Source organism: Pituophis catenifer, unplaced genomic scaffold (genome assembly GCF_029215685.1).
Source record: "Pituophis catenifer annectens isolate HBS135680 unplaced genomic scaffold, rPitCat1.0.hap2 SCAF_1, whole genome shotgun sequence".
NCBI lineage: Eukaryota > Metazoa > Chordata > Lepidosauria > Squamata > Colubridae > Pituophis > Pituophis catenifer.
Genome location: NW_027256881.1, coordinates 209,474,431 through 209,495,156, shown reverse-complemented (window position 1 = coordinate 209,495,156; position 20,726 = coordinate 209,474,431). Strand labels below are relative to the sequence as shown.

At 37.3% G+C, this 20,726-nt stretch overlaps 1 protein-coding gene across 1 annotated transcript in view; it reads left to right on the top strand.

The window, feature by feature from the left end:
* The first annotated feature begins 1,277 nt into the window (after window positions 1-1,277).
* KIF5C (kinesin family member 5C) overlaps window positions 1,278-20,726 on the top strand; it is an 82,961-nt gene continuing 63,512 nt past the window's right edge. Inside the window, exons 1-2 of the mRNA XM_070957011.1 lie at window positions 1,278-1,403; window positions 18,616-18,706. Of these exons, the coding sequence (XP_070813112.1) occupies window positions 1,278-1,403; window positions 18,616-18,706 (217 nt within the window). The remainder of the gene's footprint in view (window positions 1,404-18,615; window positions 18,707-20,726) is intronic.

Below are 20,726 nucleotides of genomic sequence, written 5' to 3'. Positions count from 1 at the left end.
TTTTTTTTTAAAAAAATAAAAAAACTATTAAAAACAGAGAGAGCAGTAGCTCTCAAGAAGTTATCTGGAACTCTGTCCGCAGGGTACCACACCCTAGACCTAAGAACAAACCAGTGGTGAAATCCAATTTTTTTACTACCGGTTCTGTGGGCGTGGCTCGGTGGGTGTGGTGTGGCTTGATGGGTGTGGCTTGGTGGGCGTGATGGGAAGGATACTGCAAAATCCCCATTCCCTCCCCACTCCTGGGGGAAGGATATTTCAAAATCTCCATTCCCATCCCACTCTGGGGCCAGCCAGAGGTGGTATTTGCTGGTTCCCCAAAGTACTCAAAATTTCCACTACCGGTTCTCCAGAACCTGTTGGATTTCACCCCTGGAACAAACCCTATCGGCTACTCGACCCTCACCTCGCCTTTCCACTCCTTATTTTTTAAAGCCCTTTCCCCAAAGCTCAGCATCCCCGTCGACAAGCACCTCCAGCGCCCGGCGAGACGCGCCGCCGTCGCAACGGCCAGCCTCCTTGGCCTCGTCGCCCCGCCCTCTTCCCCCCCCCACTCTAATGCCCCTATCTACCTGGTGGCTTGTCGAACTACAGTTCCCAGGATGCGCCGGTGATTTTTCTCCCCCTCAAGCCAGTGAGCTGGGGGAAGAGTTGATGTAATGCGGTGAAGTCACAAAGCCCTCGGGGATGGGGGAAAGGGGAGAGAGAAGGGTGGGGGGAGGGAGAGATGCAGGATGGTGGCGGCAAGAACAGGAGCGCCGGCCACGCTACCGCGGCGCTGGGGAGAGGCGTGAGACGGAGGGGGGTGTAGATAAATAAAACCTGGCTTCGTTTAGCAACCTCCTTCCCTCCCCTTCCCGCAAAGCTTCGAAGCAGCGGCAGGTCTCTGGGCGAGGCAGCCGAAGCGCAGGGGCCGCGGCCTCTCCTCATTCTTTTCGCCCCGGTCCGGAGACTGGAGGTCGTGAAGGGCCGGGAATGCCTCGGCGCCGCCACCGCTTTCTCCTCTGACCGGGCTTCGGCTCCTTTCTTTCGGCCTATGCCTCCCCCGCCGCTAAAATAACCAGCAGCCGCCCCCTCCTCTTCTTCCTCCTCCTCCTCCTCTTTCCAAAGGTGTATATTTTTTATTTATTTTTTATTTATTTTATTTTTTTAACCCTCCCCGAGGTGGGAAGAAAGGAATCCTCCGCCGCCGCCGCTGCCGCCTCGCCTCGCCTCGCACCAGCCGCGCGCACCCTTCGGTCCGCCGATCTCCGAATCCGCCCCCGCCGTCGGTCGAGATGGCGGACCCCGCCGAATGCAGCATCAAAGTGATGTGCCGGTTCCGACCCCTCAACGAGGCGGAGATCCTGCGCGGGGACAAATTCATCCCGAAATTTAAAGGCGAGGACACGGTGGTCGTCGGGGTAAGTCTTTCCCCGGGGTTTTTCTGCAGCCGAGGAGAGTTGCGCTTTGGCTTTTCTTCGCTCGGCTCCGAACTCCTCTTCTTTCGGGAACGTGACGGGGGAGGGGGAGGGGGAAAGACTTGACGAATTTCTCTCCCTCACCCCCCGTCTCTTTAGTCTTACTCCGGGGGGCCCACTGAATGGCGTGCCGCTGCACCGCATTGTACTCCTTTCTCCGTCCATTGTTCCCAACATTAGTTGGTCTAGTGTGTGTGTGTGTGTGTGTGTCGGTTAGAAGTTCTCTAAGGCTTCTTTCACCTTGAGCGCCAAATTTAGCTAAGGGAAGGATTGGGAAATGGAGATTGGGGTGTGGGGGGGGATTCTCTCCACTGCCTGCTTCTCTTCCCTCCCCCTCCCCCCCCCAACTTGGAAATTGGGTTAAACTCACAAAGGACAAGAAGTCTTCCTCTTTTCCAGAGCAGGAATGAAAAGCTTTGGATAAGCAGAGGTATATGTGGTAGGGAATCTGAAACCAAACAAATCCCTTTGCGGTGTAATGGGAAATCACTTGAGAGGTTTCAATGGGAAATCATTTAGGTGTTCCAATGGGAGATCACTTCGTTGTTTCGGATGGGTGAGAAGTTTCCTTGTTTTGGTGTGACCATTGGTCCAGAGACACAAAGAGTTGTGCAGTGTGAAGAATAATCTTTTTTTTTTTTTTGTGGCCCAAGTATTGTAGTCTAGCAACCACACTGGGAGACGCACAAAGTATATCTTGGTTGATGGAGATGGATATCAGTGTGTGTGGGGGAGGAATGTGCCGCATTAAATGCACGTTTTTAATGTTAATTTCCTTGGCATATTTTATTGAATTGTTTAATGTTTCAGTAAAGGCCAGAATGAGTTCCACTGAAGTCTACCGGGCATATTTATAGATATAGACACAGCTTGGATTGCATTGGTAAGACAGCAGGGTGAAGGCTAACATATGGGCAAAAATACATTCTATACCTGCCTGATTTGGATGGCTTCTGCAGTGGGGAATTTTCCTTGCAAAATTGCTCCAGAGTTGAATTTCCTGCTTTCCGTAACTGCAGCAAAAGCAATGGTGGGGAACTGAATGGAGTCAGCCTCGATTGACTCTTTCATCTGCCTTCCCTCATTGCTACTGCAGTCTTCCAATCCTAAGCATTGATCAAGCTGATGTCATCTGGATCACTGGGCATGCTCATTTGCTTGCACCCTGACGTATTTGATGGATTGGCAGGTGGCGAGAAATTGCTAAGCAAATTACAAGAGGGTAGAATAATTCCCTCCTTCTCACCTTCATATCCACCCTTCTGCCATTTCAGCTTGATTTGGTGGCTTGTCTCGGATCAGCACTAACTTCAGTTAAAAGCCTGCCAAGCTGCAGTCTCTGCAGATAAAGGCAGGATGTGTATATACCCTCCCCAGTGACAGTCTTTAGCTGTCTGCTGTGTTCATATCTTTATCTTGCAGTGCAATCGGTGGAGAATTGCCTTCTCTTAAGAAAAGTTTTACTTTTTATCAGCTCACATGATTTGAATTAATACCAGCTTTGGCTAAAAGTGTTAATTTGTCTGAAATATGCTGGAGGAACGTAATTTTGATTTTTAATTTGATTTGTTAGAATTGGCTCCCAATAGGTAAATAATTGGGCTTGTTGTCTGAATGGCTCAATCTGCTACCAGAAATTAATAACAACTTTTAAGTTTCCCCTCATGAATGAGGGTTACTAATAGAAAGACTACTTTTTGAAAACTTGTTTGTTTTCTTGGTAATGCATATGTGCATAAGGAAATGACTGCTCTCTTAATGTGTTGCAGTTTATGCTAGAGAATCTTTACATTGATTTCGCAACTTCATTTTTAACCTGGATGAAGTTTGCATCTAGTAATTTGCAATTTGTAGCCAACATTTAACCTCTCAAATTCAGAGGCATCAAAAGTATTAGATATGAAAAGTAAGTGCTGTGCCTATCACACTTAGAGTTTTGTAACCCTTGGTGCAAACACTTATTCAAAAACCCAGGGCTGATTTAAAGGAAAGGGGGGGAAAGTCCTTTTCTCCCAAAGTAGGATCAGGAGACAACTATAAATTTGGGAAGATTTTGGACTAACTGTAACATTTTTTATACAAATTATAATTAAACTGTCTTCACATGTTGTGACAGCTGCCAATTTAGACAGTTTTAACAAGGAGCTAAAGAAATGAATGGAAGATAAATTTACCTGTCACTGGTAATTTTGATAGCTTGCATGCCTTAAATAACAGTTGCTAGAGATCATCTGTGAAGGAGGATTTATCACTTTTTCATACATTCATGAGCCCCTGAGACTGAGCTGGCTTGCTTCTGAGCTAAACTAAATAGGCTTTTGACCCAACCCATCTCTTTCTTCATGCGCTCTTAATCTCTCACTGCCTAGCCCTAGACAACGCAAGGTTGGTACATTTAAATGGTCTGTTGGATAGTCCTACTGAGGCATGAGTGCCATGAGTCAGTGAATAATGTGTGCAATAAAGTATTTTTTTTGCCAATAGAAGGCAATATTTGTAGCTCAGGCTTGAAATGAGGGGTCCTTGGTGCTTTGTGTGCTTAGTTGTTTTGTTGAAGTGCATGGATAATGTTACCTACTTTGGATAATGAAATGTCTGCAAGAAAACAACCAAGCTCAGAGAGCACCAAGAATTCCTCAAAGCATTTTTCCTTAATCTTATGATGTGAAAACCTAATTCCTATCCCATTGAGGGGCTCCTTTTAAACCATGTGTCCAATTCAGGTGTGGTTTGTATTACTTTCAAACTGGAATTTGTTATTTTATATTCTGGCTATCTCTATAAAGAGGTTGATTTCTGTTCTTTCTACTAAGCATTTAGTCACCTCAACTAGTATAAACATTTTTAGTAACAGTTCATCCCCTTTTAGTTTACAACTAATGATCTTTTCATCCCATCTGTTATCTACAGACAAATTCATAATGCATAATCTTTTCAGTCCTACTGTTAGCAGAAAGTCCATTAAGGGTTACCAGAAATAAAAATATATTTTAGCCTTGATCAAATAAATCAATTTTATAATCCTTTTTACTTCTTAACAGTTTTAATCTTTAGTCTGTTCAAAAAACATCATAGAATTTTATTTCATTTTTTTTTTGTCCTTCCTCACAAGATTCTTCAAAGCTTTAGCAAGTCTCTTTTCTAAATCCATTATATAAAAAAATTCAGGCAAGGCTCTTAGTTTACTATTCCATTTTCCATTTTGATTTTGAAAAAATTAACTGGTTTCTTATGTTTAGTATGACATCTTTTTCCATGTCATTTTTATACCCTATCATTTGTAGATCTACTTTTGATGCCATCTCTGCCTTAACAAATAAAATTTGATCTTCATCTACTTTTTCATTACGTCTTTTGGACACAGGCTATCCATAGAAGAAAACATAATTATTCACTTTGTTGATACTAAGTTCGAACTCCATTTTTCAAAAGTATCATTCAGTATTTTCAAAGTTATAATACTTGATATCATTTTATATATCACAATTAATAAGCTTTATTGTATATTTTTTCTCCTTTAACTTAACTCTTTAGATCCTTCTACCGACCAACTTTTAAAATTGCTTACTTTTGTTTTGTCTTGAAAATATCCAAACAATTTTTTTTCCCATGAGAATGGTTCTTTATGATTAATTCCAAAATTTTATTCTTAATTTATCTGGATCCTTAATCAATTTGTAACTTTCTAGGATCAAAGTGTTATTTGGGTTTCTGCTCTTTATTTAATTTTTTTTAAATTATTATTACAATTTTCTTTCATTAAGGATTGAAGTAAAATGTATCCAGTTTTAGACTTTTTGAGCCAAAGCCCTCCAATAGCTTAGAAGTAGTTAACAAGCAATTTATAAATGTAATTAGAAGTTGTGAACTTAAGTGTCCTTGAGAAAGTGCCAACCACAGTTGTGAGTAAGATGGCTATTCTCATCTCCCAGTTGAAACCTGCTCAGGATTGCTGTCTTGCAGTTTATTTGTAAAGAGCATCTGTTTGGAGCGCATCTTCTCCTTATCCAAAGTGATTCAAAAGAATCGCTGTCATCTCTGCTTTTCACAGAGCTGATTTCAGTCCTCATTTTACCTTTCTTAGGTTCAACTTCTGTGGGATAAAAGAATTTATTTATTCCTCTTCATGGAGTAGATAATAATGTTTAGATTTTCTTTTGCATTGTTTGTTTTAGCCACCATCCCATTTCTAGCTTTACAAGCAAGGCTTGTCATTCTGTATTTAGGAACATGTCACTTATATTTGGCTCCTTTTTCTGACCCAGTTATCATCCCTGCTTCCTTATCTAACATTCACTACTGTCTCTTCTTTCTTTGGCATTAACTTTCACTTGCAGCTTCTTCAATTTAAGATGTAATTATGCTCTTGCCTCTTAATCTATTTCCTGTTTATATATAATTATATTTTTTCCCTTTTAGAGCTGTACAATTATTTTGAATTCTGGTTACATCCGATATGGTTCTTTTTCATACCATTATTTTGTGGGAATGTGTGTGTTGGAGTGAATTAGGTGCTCGGTTGCAGAAGTTAAAATCTTCTGGTCAGTTCCAGTAAATGGTCTAATTTTTTTTTTAAAAAATATTGTTTCAATTGCTAAAGGAAAGTAAATTACCTATGGTTATTTGAACCATCTTGGGTTGAGGCTCTATTTTATTTATGTTCTGTAATAAATATTCATTGGAATACTGGCTGAAATAGTTTATAAACTGATCTATAAGAGCCCTGGTGGCACAGCAGACTAAAGCACTGTTATTAACATCAGCTGCCTGCAATTACTGCAAGTTCAAATCTCACCAGGCTTAAGGTTGACTCAGCCTTCCATCCTTTCTAAGGTAGGTAAAATGAGGACCCAGATTGTGGGGGCAATAAGGTGACTTTGTATAAATATATACAAAAGTATGAAGGCTATTGCTTAACGCATTGTAAGCCGCCCTGAGTCTCCAGAGAAGGGCGGCATATAAATCAAAACAAAACAAAAAACTGTCTAGGACAAAAATGAGATCTAGAAAGTTTCTTCAATGCTGACCTAAACAGTAAACATGCTAGATTATCCCATGCTTAGCAACAGCATTAAAACAGAGATAGATCTTTATAATACTGTGTTTCCCCGAAAATAAGACCCTGTCTTACATTTTTTTGAACCCTGAAATAAACACTTGGCCTTATTGCCATGTGCTCAAAAGCCCAAGTGGGCTTATTATCAGGGGATGTCTTATTTTGGGGGAAACAGGATATTATCTTCTGTTATTAATGATTGTTAGATTCTAAGATTCTATGCTAATAAGCCATGAATGAAATAAGCTTGCATAGATTGCTCTTTTTTTTTTTTACTCAGGTTTGTGAGTAATTGTGAATTGATCAACTGCCTTATTAGAAACAGCTTTCATTGTACATATTGTTGTATGTCCACCAGTTATGAAACTAGTCTGACACCATGTTACTCTTCATTATCTAGCCAACATTAGTCAACAGTAAAAAAGTAAGCAGGTTCACACTTGGTTGTCTGTGAGCTAGACTGGAAAATCTTAAAAGTATTCTGGAAGAAAGTAAAACCACTTTTATATTGTTGCCAGGAACTTCCTCAACCTCCCCACCCTGGATGTTCGAAAGGAGCATCCTGAGTTCAACTCAACTTGAGGAAGTCTTTACTTTTTAAATTGCATTTGATTTTGCCTTAGAATACAGTTATTTTAGGACAGTGGTGTCAAACTCACATCGTCATGGCGGCATCACGTGATGTATCGGGACTTCCCCCCCTTTGCTAAACCAAGCATGGGCATGGCCAGCGCATGATGTATCCAGCCCGGGGGCTGCGAGTTTGACACTCGTGTTTTAGGACTACTAACATTTTGAAATTTAAACATCCAGCTGAATAGATGTATTAACATATTACGTTTTAACATGATAAAGGAAAGTACACGAAGATATGTCTTTTGAGAGTAGTCATTATGAACCTAAAAAACCCAAATTTAAACACTCCGGATGCAATCTATACTTTCAAATTCTTCTGTTTTTTGTAACTTTTGTTTTACAGAGGATGCAAAAAAAAAAAATTCCCAATAATAGTGCTTTTATTGTACCCACTAATTATATTGAAACATCCAATATTGCAGACTAACCATTGTGGCACAAGAACTCCTCTCGCTGAATCTAGTAAATCTTCTGAATAGACATATTTAGAGTTGCATTATAGTGGAGTATCATATGGTAATTCAAATAAACACATATAGTATTGGTTTATATGGATGAGTGATAGCAGTATATATTGTTTGGAATATATAATTACACTTACCTGGATGCTTGGTCTGATTTAGTCTTACTGTTGGCATAGTTTTGAATTTTGGTGGTTTTACCATATTTTTACTACAGTTCTGAGTTTTATAATGTAAGCTTTGGAAGGATAGCCTTGCAAAATGGAAATGTAAAACTTCGTTGAAATATTTTACATTATTGGTTTTTTAAAAAGGAAGTGATTTTCCATCTTTGGAAACAATTTTGGAGAGAGAGAAAATCTTTTGAATTGGTAAGAAATACATTTTATAATATGAAACCCAAGCTTTAAAAATGCATCTATTAATGCAAACACATTAAAAAATAAGTATCTTACAGTGCACCTGCTATCTCCTTAATGTTGATTTATAGACTTGTACATTGATTCATAAATTTGGACAAATGAGTTATTTGTGAAGATAATAAGGGCAGGGTATAAATAAATAAATAAATAAATGCAGTTTTTTTGGACAGAGGAGAATAAAAAAGTAGTGATCTGAGGAAATGCAATATAACCCTTGTTTTATAGCTTCAGTCTTTCTTGGCATAGCTGGACTTTAATCAAGTAAGCAAGTACATAATAATCCAGGAACTCCTGTTAAATAATTTATGGTAGAAAAGCAAAGAGGCCATTACACAGCAATCCCTGGAATTTTTTTCTGTATCAGAAGCAAGTTCTATTTATAGTGAAATCAAAGTTAACATTTCTGTATCTCTTTTTCCTGCTTGATCCATGCAGTAGAGTGTGAATGGATGGTGTTGTTTTCATTCCTTTCTTTTTTGGCAATGGGCAATGACTGTTTCCCCCTGACTAAGTAAGAACTGACTCTTGCTCAGAGCTACCTGTAGATAGGAGATAGTCACAAGCTATATTGTATAGATGCCAGTAAATTGATGTAATATTTATTCATTGCTAAGATGCTACAAGACTGATGTTTTTTGCTGCAACAGCTACTCATTTGGAAATTGTGCATTTAAATAGTTGAGTATGTAAAGATCAGAAAAGTGATCTCATTTCCTTACATTGAAAGTGATCTCTTTTCACTGTTGTCATATCAGATTGATCTCCATTTGTCCAAGCATCAGCAATGACTTGATACTAATTTACGCAACCAAGAAGCAATGATCTCTAATAACTCAGTAAGAGGTAATATTATTTCTGCAGTAGTGGATTCCTGCACTGATTTTCCTAGGTGTTTTCCTAGGTCCAACCTTGCAACCATTCTGTGATTCTTAAGTAATAGAAAATTATGAGCTTTACATTTTTAGATTTGTTTTGCAATTATTAAAACTTCATTTAACCAAAAACACAGCACACTTAATGAAGGCCAGAAGTGGTTTTGAGTACATGTGTGAGATTTTCAGAATTTAACAGGAGCCTGTAGAATGCCTTTGGGTAATATATCTTAACAAGAAGACTGAAAACTAAGATATATACAGATAGTGTTTGGGACTGGAATTTCCTTTGCTAAATGATGTCATAAATCTTGATATCACATGATTGGGTTGCTTAGCATTGACAGTTCTGGCACTTCAGCCATTTTTAAGCAATTCCATCCTGTTGTTAAGCACAACATCATATGGTTCCCATTCATCACCACCTGCCATCTTCCCCATTGCCTTTATTTGTCAGAAGCCAGCAGTGAAAGTCAGAAATGGTGATCGCAGGATGCTGTAATGTAATTTCTGAGTTAGTCACCAAGTGCCCAGATTACAATCACATGACTGCGGAGACACTGCAATGGCCAGAACATAGAGGACCGGTCATAAGTACCACTTGTTCGGTTTCATCATAAGTTTTGTCCCTGAACAAGTGGTCTTTAAGCGAGGATCACCTGTATTTTGGAACTCTGTGATGCATCTAATTGATGTTGACTATTTATATGATCTTTTCCAATCTAGTACCCTCCATATATATTGGAGTTCAATTTAAATTTTCTCTTAATGTATGCATGAATACTGCATTACATTTTTTTCTTCCTTCATTTTATTTTTATAGGCAAGTATTTCCTTTTGCAAAATTTATATGAAATGGCCTTGTCATACTTATAATAGTATGTACTTTACATCTCTACTATTGTAATTATTTTACCGATTATCTACCTAAAGATTCCCTTGTTAGTACAGCAGACAATAACTTCTGTTTCCCCGCTCCTTCCCCTGATGTATGTACAGGGAGGTTTTAGTTCTACAATTACAAGTCTGCTTTTGTCCAGTGCTGTGCCACAGTGTGCTGGTCCTGGAATTGAGGCAGCAGTTTTTCCTAATCCCATAATCCCCTTCAGACCAAAAGGAAAGTGGAAAATTTGGGCAGTGTTTTTTAAGAAAAGTCTTTACAGTAGATTTCCTTAGTATATTATCCCTCTGTAGAGTGCTGTGATTGGTACACAATCAAGATATAAAATATACCACTGTGGTGTAGGTTAAGAACTATAGTATACACTTTTCAGTTCTCTTCAGTCCTACAGCTGCTGTTAGTAGGGCAAGTGTATACACTATGAAAAAAAAATTGCAGACCAGGGGTCTTGTATCACTGTGGCATTGTGGCAAGTCTTTTGTATGCATGAGAAAATAGAAGCCAAAGCAGAACAGTTGCTGGTAATAAGCAATGGTACAGTATAGCTAAGCAATTTTAGATCTGGACTTACCTTACAAAGCCTATCATTAGCTGGCCGTGTATGTTAATTTTATTTGTGAAACGTGTTTTTAGAATTTCTTCTTTCACAGATAGCATTCTATACTTTGAAGCTGCTTCTGTGCAGCAGGAATAGCATGTACCACCCATGGTTACAAGGAAAGATGGAATAACACAGTTCCTTAGGAATAATTATTTTGTTTTTCTTTTTTTTTAAGGGTGCATGTGAGCCTTCTGGTTAGTTTTTGATTCCTCAAGACTGCCTGGATTAATTCTTATAGTTTTCTTGGCAAGGTTTTTGGAAATCCCTTTCCATTCTGTTATTCTATTCTACAGTGGAGTACCATTTCCTTCTTCCTAGGGCTGAGAAAGAGTGACTGGCTTTGTGCTAATGCAGGACTAGAACATATAGTCTTCTAGTTTGTAGCCTGATGCCTGTAACTATTATCTTCTAAAAAAAACCCTGTGTACTTGTAATGGCAGTTTTGATGACAAAGTGTCTGGCCTAATTAAGAAAGTCCATAAAGATGTATTGCTTTGTGCATCATCTTCTTTACTGCATTTTGGTCAACAGTCTGACACTCCCTCCATGCCAAAACGATTGTCCAGCCCCATCTTAAATGTAAATAGCATTTCTTCTTCATGATACATTAGTCAACTTGTGACATTTGGTAGTAACTGCTGATATAGTAACTGATGGATAAAGAGATCATTCTTACTTGCTGTATAAAAAGCAAGCATGAGAAAATCTATGGCTAGTTATACAAGTTATGCTGAGACTACCAACTATAGCAGCTTGAATTCTAAGACTTTTTGAAGGCTTTTAAAAAGTGTCTTCTCTGAAAAATTACAGAAGTGCAGTTTTAGAATTAAACACCATTAGAAGCTTCCTATAACTGGACAGCAATTGTAGAATATAGACTTCCCTTGAGTACAGTAAGAATCAGCTCCTCTTTAAAAGAAGAAGGGCCAATGTTATAATACAATTAAAAAAAGCTCTCTCCAAATGAGAAAACTCTACCTTATCTTCCTAAACTTAAAACAATTAAAAAGGCAGTTTGACAATGTAGGATTGTAGAATTAACCTTGGATTGTTCTAATTATTGCTTGCTTTAGTTCTTGTCTGCCACCTGGTGTAATTGTTATGAGTCGGTTGACTGTACAAGTGACTATTTTAGGAAGTAGTAAAGAAAGCAGTGTAAATAAACATTAAGGAGGAAGCATTGCCTTTCATCCTTAATAAAACAAAAATTAACTTCTACTTATTTAGTCACTGAAAATGTTTTTAGTATACAAATAGAGTTTGGGAAGTGTTCATTGTAATAAGCCGACAAGAAAAATCAGATCTGTTCACAAATTGTTTGTATAGGTGCAACTATTTTAAACCACAGATGACAAAATTCAGTTGATTACTAGTTTTTATCAAAACTGGTAATAGAAAACACCCCATGGGAAATGGGGAGGAGTTTTAAAATCATTTTTAAGACCCATATCCCTGGTCTTCACATAGGACATGTTCATAACATAAAAGTGATGTGATGTAAATATACAGCAGATTAAAGCTTTGCTTTGTTCCAAGTTTACATTTTAAAACGAATTTGGAGGTTTTCTAGTTCTGGTTTATAAATGGATGATGATTGCTTTCTCTTTCAAAGCAAGTAGCCAATTGATTAGGGTGTTTGGTGAGGGGTTTTTTGATTTTTATTTTTTTTTGTTTCAGTGACCTGCTTCGGTATTTAGCCGTTGTCCACAGTGCTTTATGACTCTCAGCTGGGTTGCTGCTGCTTCCTCCTTATTTATAATATTGATTTTTCTCTCCCTAAAAGAGAGAACTGACTGAAGGCTGAAAATAACATAGCAGGAAAGAAGAATGAATCCCAGTGGTTGGGCTTAGAATAAAAAGGGAAGAAATAGCAAAAGGAATCAATGAGTAGAAACCATAATTGATGGGGTCCTGAAAAAAAGAACATGACGTCCAAGCACAATAGGAGGGAAGCAGAAAAGAAAAACAATTCTTGTAAGCAAAAAAAATATATGTAATGGGCAGCACTTGCTACAGTGAGGAGAAAAAAAGGCCCTACATAAATGAAATTGCATAACCATAGATTATAGAAAGAAGACGTCTACATTATTCATGAAAGACTCAGTCATGCTCCTAAACCTAAGCTTTCTGTGATTGATTATTGAAGAACAGAGGACGTGAAGTCAATTCTGATCTTCCTGTTATTGGTATAGAAAGACATAAAACTGCAAGCTCTCTGTCCTGACAATGCCTTTCTCCCCTAATTTACTCTGGTTGCAAAATGCTGCAGGCTGCAGTTCTGCTACTGTGTGCCCTATGCACTAAAAGGATTGAGTTTATTCAGTGCAAGATCAAAATGTAAAAATGTCTTTGATCTAAAATCATAAACAAGAATTTGTTACATGAAAGTTAGGTGTATTGAAGAGCATTCCCCAACTATTCTGCCAGCAGGCCTGGAGAACGCAGAACAGGATGGAGCCCATTAAATAGCTTGTGTGATGTGTTGTCGCTGGGATGAGGGGTGGAGGGTTATTTTATTATTTTATTAATTTATTCTCTTTTATTAATTTTATTGTTTTATATATGAGGTTTTTATATTCCTTTAAGCTGACTTGAATCGCCATGTGCAAATAGGCATCAATATAAATTTCCTAAAATAAATAAATATTCAATACATGTTCCTCGTTGACCCATGTTTTAGGACAGACAAGTCTAGACCAGGGGTGAATGGGTGCGTATGTGTGTTTGTATCTTCTACTATTTACTAAATTCTGTTATTTAGGTTAAAAAAAATGCACTTATTCTATGCATATATCACTGTATTAATCTGACCATTGTTTCCAGGAAAAAGAAGCATCTACAAATTTTGGCGTTTTAATGTGCTTTTCATTTGTCTTCACTAATTATTTCAATTCCAAATCTTGTTTCTTTCACCCAGTTTTCTAGAATATGCAGAGGACTTCAGGAAGGTGTTGCAAGATTTCTTTTGTTCTGAAATGAAAGGAATCTAAGATTTGCAGCTTTATAATGAGTCCAAACCTGAACATTGGAGAAAATTCCTCTTCTCACAGTGAAAGCTTGTACTTAGGCTTGGGTATGATAAAAAACAGCAAGAGGAACTTCCACAGAAGTGTGAAATGAAATAATTATTTCTTATCGTTGTGAGAAAAAAAAACAAAAATAATACCCTGTCAGAGGCTGCTGAGAAGCGTTCTTGTTCCCAGCAGCCTCTGATAAACGTTTTGAGAACTACACAACATTCCCTATTAAATGGAGAAATTCTGGTATCTATATTTAAATAAATTACATGGCGCATTTTGTCTAAACTATCATCCTATGCCATAGTTATTTTGACCTAAAGTAACTATGGCCAGGATTGGTCAATCAATAGATTCCAATATACATTAGAAAATTTTAAACCCCTTGCTTTAATTCTGCTACTTGATTGCTTGATACAGAGAATTCTAATATTTTTGCATAACATACCTAATAACATATCTGAATCAGAAATAGGAACATGGATGTGGTGATGCTACACACAACATAGTTTTGGTTGTGCTTCCCCTAATACATCAGAACAGTGTCAAAACTAGAAATACATCTAAATAACCAGCAACAATAAAATATTATTTTAGATAGCCATAGATTGTGTTTTAAGCAGCTTAAGGTGTGTTGTGATTCATAATTCAGGATCTCCTGAAAGTTCTTTTTCTGTACACCATCCCAAGCTCCATCTATATCAGGGATCTCCAACCTTAGTAACTTCAAGACTTGTGGACTTCAACTCCCAGATTTCCTCTGGGAACTCTGGGAGTTGAAGTCCACAAGTCTTCAAGTTGCCAAGGTTGGAGACCCCTGATCTATATCATGGCTTTCTGGCACCTTGCACCTGTTATTTTATGCAAATTCAACCCTGCTATTCCTATAGATCAGGAGTCCCCAACCCCTGGGCTGCAGACTGGCACCGGGCTGCAGATTGCCACAAATTTGGGCCATGTAAACAAGCAAAGCCCATCTGAGATGCAGGCAGCGCATGAAACCATGCCCGCCTGGGCTGCGGAAAAACCACTCTCCATGGAACTGGTCTGTGGCACCCAAAAAGGTTGGGAGCTGCTGCTGTAGATGATTCTGTTCTCCCGAATAGATGTGATGAGAATTCTTCCATGTTTATCAGGCTAGGTACAGAGTGCTCGCTCACTTGTTAGTTCCTGCGTTGGAGGGTACATTTTATCTATCTATCTATCTATCTATCTATCTATCTATCTATCTATCTATCTATCTATCTATCTATTAGTTTGATTTATATGCCGCCCTTCTCCGGAGACTCAGGGTGGCGTACAATGCATTAAACAATAGCCTTCATACTTTTGTATATACCTGCTTAGTAGGGCTTTTTGGCCCCCCCAAGCGGTGTTCTATTTTATACAAAGTCATCTTATTGCCCCCACAAACCAGGTCCTCATTTTATCTACCTCGGAAGGATGGAAGGCTGAGTCAAAAATTTATTAGATTTTTATCCCACCTTCATTACTTTGTAAGTTACTCAAGGCAATGAACATGCCTTAATGAACCTTCCTCCTCCCTATTTTACCCACAACAACCCTGTGTTGAGAAACAGTAACTGGCCCACGGTCACCCAACTGGCTTTCATGCCTAAGGTGAGAGTAGAACTCACAATCTCCTGGTTTTTAAGTCTACACACAATAACTTCTTTTGTGTTACTACAAATGTTTGTGTTGTTGGTGAAAAGTCTTTTCACCAGTCATTTGGCAGTTGGAGATCCTATAAATTAAATTAAAAAAATTGTTCCCCCTACTGAATGCTAATTAAAAAAAAAGATTTCCTACCCTGACAGTGAAAATTGAAAGATAAAGAAAGCAGATACATTTATTACAGCTGGCTTTTCCGCAAGATTTGGAATTAAATTGTTTCTACATCTGATGCCTGGCAAGGATGTTTTGACATATACAAAAGTAGATAACAAAAATTCTTATCCTTTACTGATGGTGGAGAATTAATAATAGAAACAATACAGTAAGGGCTGCTGTACAGGTGGTGGAACAAGAAATTTTTATTCTGGTAATATTTTTTTAAGACAAGCCTTTTAAATGTTTCTTTATTGTAACAGATAAAATCTGACAGATACATTTTCATACATCTTTGTCAAAAACTTGTTTTTTGAGATGTTTTTCTGTACACTGATGATGAATAATAGTAAAGGTAGATGATAGCAACTAAAGCTGGTTATAATATGGTTCTTTGTTTAATGTATTTGGTTTTTATCCTTTATCTTAGCCTTGAGGAAAAGAAATAGGGAGTGGTAGATAACAGTTTATGATTATGAAATTCTCATAATTTGCATCTGCAAAGAAGTGTGTGAGCAAGCATCCATTAAATGGATTTTTTTCAGCTCATCACAGCCTCCAGGGAAAGAGTTGTGTCTAAGAGGTGACACAGTTTTAATGACAACCGAACATGTGAAAACCCAGAAGGAGATTTGAGTGTGGCTTATTGATGCCATTAACCTGCTGAAAACTGCTTGAGGAATTCTGTTTTATCTTTACGGCATCAATCATCTTGAATAGCATGAAAGGTTAATGTGATGTCTTTCCTCGGAGCAACTGACCTGTTTAATTCAGGAAGCAATCCTTAATCTAGTTTAGAGTTTTAGTTAGTTTCTTAATTAGCATATTTCATCTTTCTCTTGCTCCTCATAAGGCACATAGTAGACATTTCTCCATATTTTAGTATTCTCAAAAAGCAGTCTGGTGAAACAGATTAGGCTAAGAACTGTGTTCCTGTAGCAAGCAAATTCAAAGTTTGTGAGTAGGCTTGGTTCACATATAACTAAAAGCCATAAACTATAGCTTAAGAATTATAGCAGAGTTCATCCATAGTACAAAGCTGAAGTCATGACTAGCTTCATTAACCAGGCCAACATTTACTTTAAAAGGAATGACTAATAAGGATTTTGGCTTATTCCTATTGACTGAATTTACACACTCTAAAAAACCATAATGTGGTTTCTTTGGTTTTGGCTTAATATGCTGTGAATCTGATCTGGTTGGCCATTGTGCATGCGTTAATACAATATATGAATGTGGCCATTGCAGCTAATTAAGCAAATCTTGATTAAAGCAAACTATAAAGGTGAGCTGAAGACTGCTGATGAATTAGTGGATATATCCTTATAATTTTATCGGCAACAATATTGAAAGTGTTAGCCATTGCCATTTTAGCCTTAGCACAATACTCGCCTCCAATGATTGCTTCTACATTCCAAGGAAAGAATCTGAAGTTCGATTCCTATTGGAATACTAGCAGAAGGACCAATGGTCTATCAAGCGTAAGATAGATTTCCATATTCCTGAGACACAATAAGATTTGTTGTCCAAACTCTACCGCCTCACAATTCAAAAACTCAAGTGCTCTTAATAGACCACTATTCTGGCTGTCTGAACGTTTTTCTTATAATGAATCTGTACTGATTGTACTTACGTATTATGTTTCTTCTGTGATAAGGTCATGTGTGGGCCTTCAAAATAACTTAGGGGGATGGAAAAGGAGGAAAAAATTAAGCAAGGACAGTGAAGATAAATTTCATATACACAATCTTATTTTTTCCCTAGATATTCCTAGCTGCGTACTGATATTAATACCCTGTTTCAGGAATTGCCTTGATGAAGAAAAGATGCATTGCATTCTAGCTATCCATTTTCCTGTAAAGGTTCCAAATCAAATCCAAATTTAAACTACAAAAATTAATATAGTGAAAGAATGATAAGGAAGAAAAAACCCCTCTCACATTCTTACATTTATTACAACTGTGCATCAACTCTTGAGAAGAACCTTAAAGGATAGATAGATGTCTGGAAATTTAGAACTGTACAAAAGAGATTTTTAATATTTTAATCAAATCACTTCTTCAAATTTAGGTTTTAAAAGAAGGAACAAGGTGATTTGAAAAATAGTATCAATGTTTCCCGGTGAAAGAAAATATGATAACCTGGGCAAGAAATATAGGACACAGCATAGAATTGGATAAATGGGACAAATTATGGACAGAAAACTATAAGCTGACAATGTCGATACCATATAAAGAAAACCTTTACAAGATGTTCTACAGATGGCATCTCCCACCTCCCATTTGGCTGAAATGTTTCCAAATATGTCTCCAATGTGCTGGAAATGCAAGTCACAAAAGGGGTCATATTATCATCTCTGGTGGTCTTGCAGAAGGGCGCAACATTACTGGCAAGAAATCAAGATGATGACTGAAGAAATAACTAAACAGAAGGTCGAAATGAAACCGGAGTTTTTCTTATTTGGAATGACCACATCACAATATACCAAAGAGATAAAATATCTTATTATTCACATCTTAACAGCGGCACGTATAGCGTACGCTCAAAACTGGAAATCCAAACTATTACCAACAGAAGAAAAAATAATTGTGAAAATAACAGAATGTGCAGAAATGGACAGACTTACAGAGGAATTACAAGAGAAAGACAATACCGATTACTATTTAGTCTGGCAAAGATGGTACTCCTGGTTAGAGGGAAAGATAGGACTAACAAAATAATACTTTTTGTGAATCTAACCAAGAAACACAGACAATTACGCATGAGGAAGGATAGAATGGTTGTGTGGACAAACATCTAGAAGGATTTCTAGAAAGTTATATAGATGTAATTGGTATTTCCATACAGAAGAAAATCTAAAAAGAGTATAAGTCTAAGATTTGGATATGCATAAATGTGTAAATAAGTAAATATGTAAAATAGACATGTATAGAGAAAAACAGCGAAATAGAAAACAACCACCGATGCAACAGCTTTCAGAAGTCAGTCAGTGGACTGAGTTAGTGTTGGTTTGTTTTTTCTTTTGTATTGTTTTAATGTATTCATGTTTGTATGTATTTTTGTTTTGTGTTCTTGTTTAACTTATAAAACCTTAATAATAAAAAAAGAAAAATAGTATCAATGTTTCCTCTTTCTGCTGTCTGATATTTCTTGCATACAGGTTTGAGTCTGATAAGTCTCTAGAATAGCTGCTAAATATAAGCTGTTTCATAAAAATGTGTACTGTTAACCACATTTAGTATATTTCTTAGTAATTTGTAATCCACACTGAGTATCTGTTTGTTTCATAATAATGTCTGTTGTGTTTTTAATCATATTTTTGGCTTTTTTTCTGAAAATGCCTATTTTTTTTTTTTTTTCAGCAAGGGAAACCCTATGTTTTTGATAGAGTATTGCCTCCCAATACATCCCAGGAACAAGTTTATAATGCCTGTGCCAAACAAATTGTTAAAGGTAAGAGTTTTTTAAATAACTACTTTTGTGCTAGAGAAGTTGGTGCTGAGCAGAAGTAGGGAATGTGTAGAAAGCTCATGTAAAAGGGATGGGCAGATTGTGTAAATGGCCTGCTGGTTTTTAGGGGTGGGTGGGTGAGTTGTTTCTCCTGATGTGTGAGTGTATAAATTTATATAAATATTTTTTTAAAATAAAATTTAGACTCATGGACGTTAACAAGAGTTGATGAGCCTCCTCTTTCTATGTGGTAGAAGATATGAAAAATCATGCATATAATTAGAATAATGACACTCTTTTTGATGTTCATGTCCAGTCCGTGAGCATGTCCAGTTTAAGAAAATTCAGGAGCTGGCAATGTGACTATTTGCACAGAATAAACAGATGAGCATGCTGATTTTCATCAGGATTTCATCTGTAGCACTGATGTGTTCTTTTTTAAAAAAATCAAGTCAACAAACTATCATTTGTTTTCTTTGCTATTATCTACTCTGGGATAAGATCTCAAGTAAGGGCCATGTTCTGGAGAAGGCTGATTAAGTTACATAAACCAGGATTCACTGGTGTTGATCCTCCTGTGAGATTATAGTAGTGTTTATGACCATGGAGTTTCATGGCTGAATATCTTAAATGTATTATTACAATCTTAATGTTACAGGGAGTCCCTGAGCCTTCTGTTAGTTACAAGTATTACAAATATTACCTTTTTTTGGTCATATTTCTTAATTTATATAGTATAATTAACAAGAATATTTTGTATGATAGTGAACAGAAAGTACCTGATGCAGTATATTGCGCATGAACTTGCAGATTAACCAATATTGAGACAATTGGTTAGAGCTCTTCATTTAAAGTGATTTACTGTAACTTCTTCATTATGTGGTTGACATGATTATAGTTTATCCCTTAGTTATTTTTATTGCAGATGTGAAACATTTTCATAGTTTCAAAAAAAAAAAAGAATATGTGTAGGTCAGAGTTGAATTATGGAATCCTTGGTGCTCTCTGAATTGATTGTTTGCTTGTAGACTTTTCATTACCCACCTAGGTAACATCATCAGTGTAAGTGGGTTTGGGTTTGCTCGCTGTTTACATACAGCAGTTTACTCTCCTTTTGTGAATAGGAATTCAATTCAGTGAGTAATATACAGTTAGGAAACAAGGAATTATGGATGTATAGCCCATAATTTAGACCGCCCTTTATTAGATAGCCATCTATTCTATTTGATGTGAATGGTTTATTACGAAGAGCCTGAGTGGCGCAGCAGACTAATGCTACTGTTAAAGGTAGTATTTAGCTTCCAGCTGCTTGCAATTACTGCGAGTTCAATTCTCACCAGGCTCAAGGTTGACCCAGCCTTCCATCCTTTCTAAGGTAGGTAAAATGAGGACCCGGTTTGTGGGGGCAATAAGCTGACTTTGTATAAAAATATACAAAAGTATGAAGGCTATTGCTTAACGCATTGTAAGCCACCCTGAGTCTCCGGAGAAGGGCGGCATATAAATCAAAATTAAAAATAAAATTAAATTGAATGATTAAAAATACTCATTTGATTCTAATTGTCATTCATCAAGTAATTAATATAAAGTTAGGAAACAAGGAATTATGGATATATAGCCCATAATTTAGACCAGGAGTGTCAAACTTGTGATGATACGTCATCACGTGATGTATTGCAACTTCCCCCCCCCTTTGCTAAATGGGCTGGGCGTGGCCAGCGCGGGCCACGAGTTTGACATCGCTGATTTAGACCGCCCTTTATTAGATAGCTATCTATGCTATTTGATGTGACCGGTTTATTAAATTGAAGGATTAAAAATATTCATTTGATTCTAATTGTCATTCATCGTAATTAGCACCACATTAGTGAGCTCTATCAAGGCAGTTCATTGAGAAGAAAGTATTCATTCTCCCTCAAGATAAAAAGTACAGTTCTTTACATGATAATTTCTCTCACTACATGATTTCAAATAAGCATTACTATTTGTGTAATGACTTTGATTCTGACATTTATTTATTTAT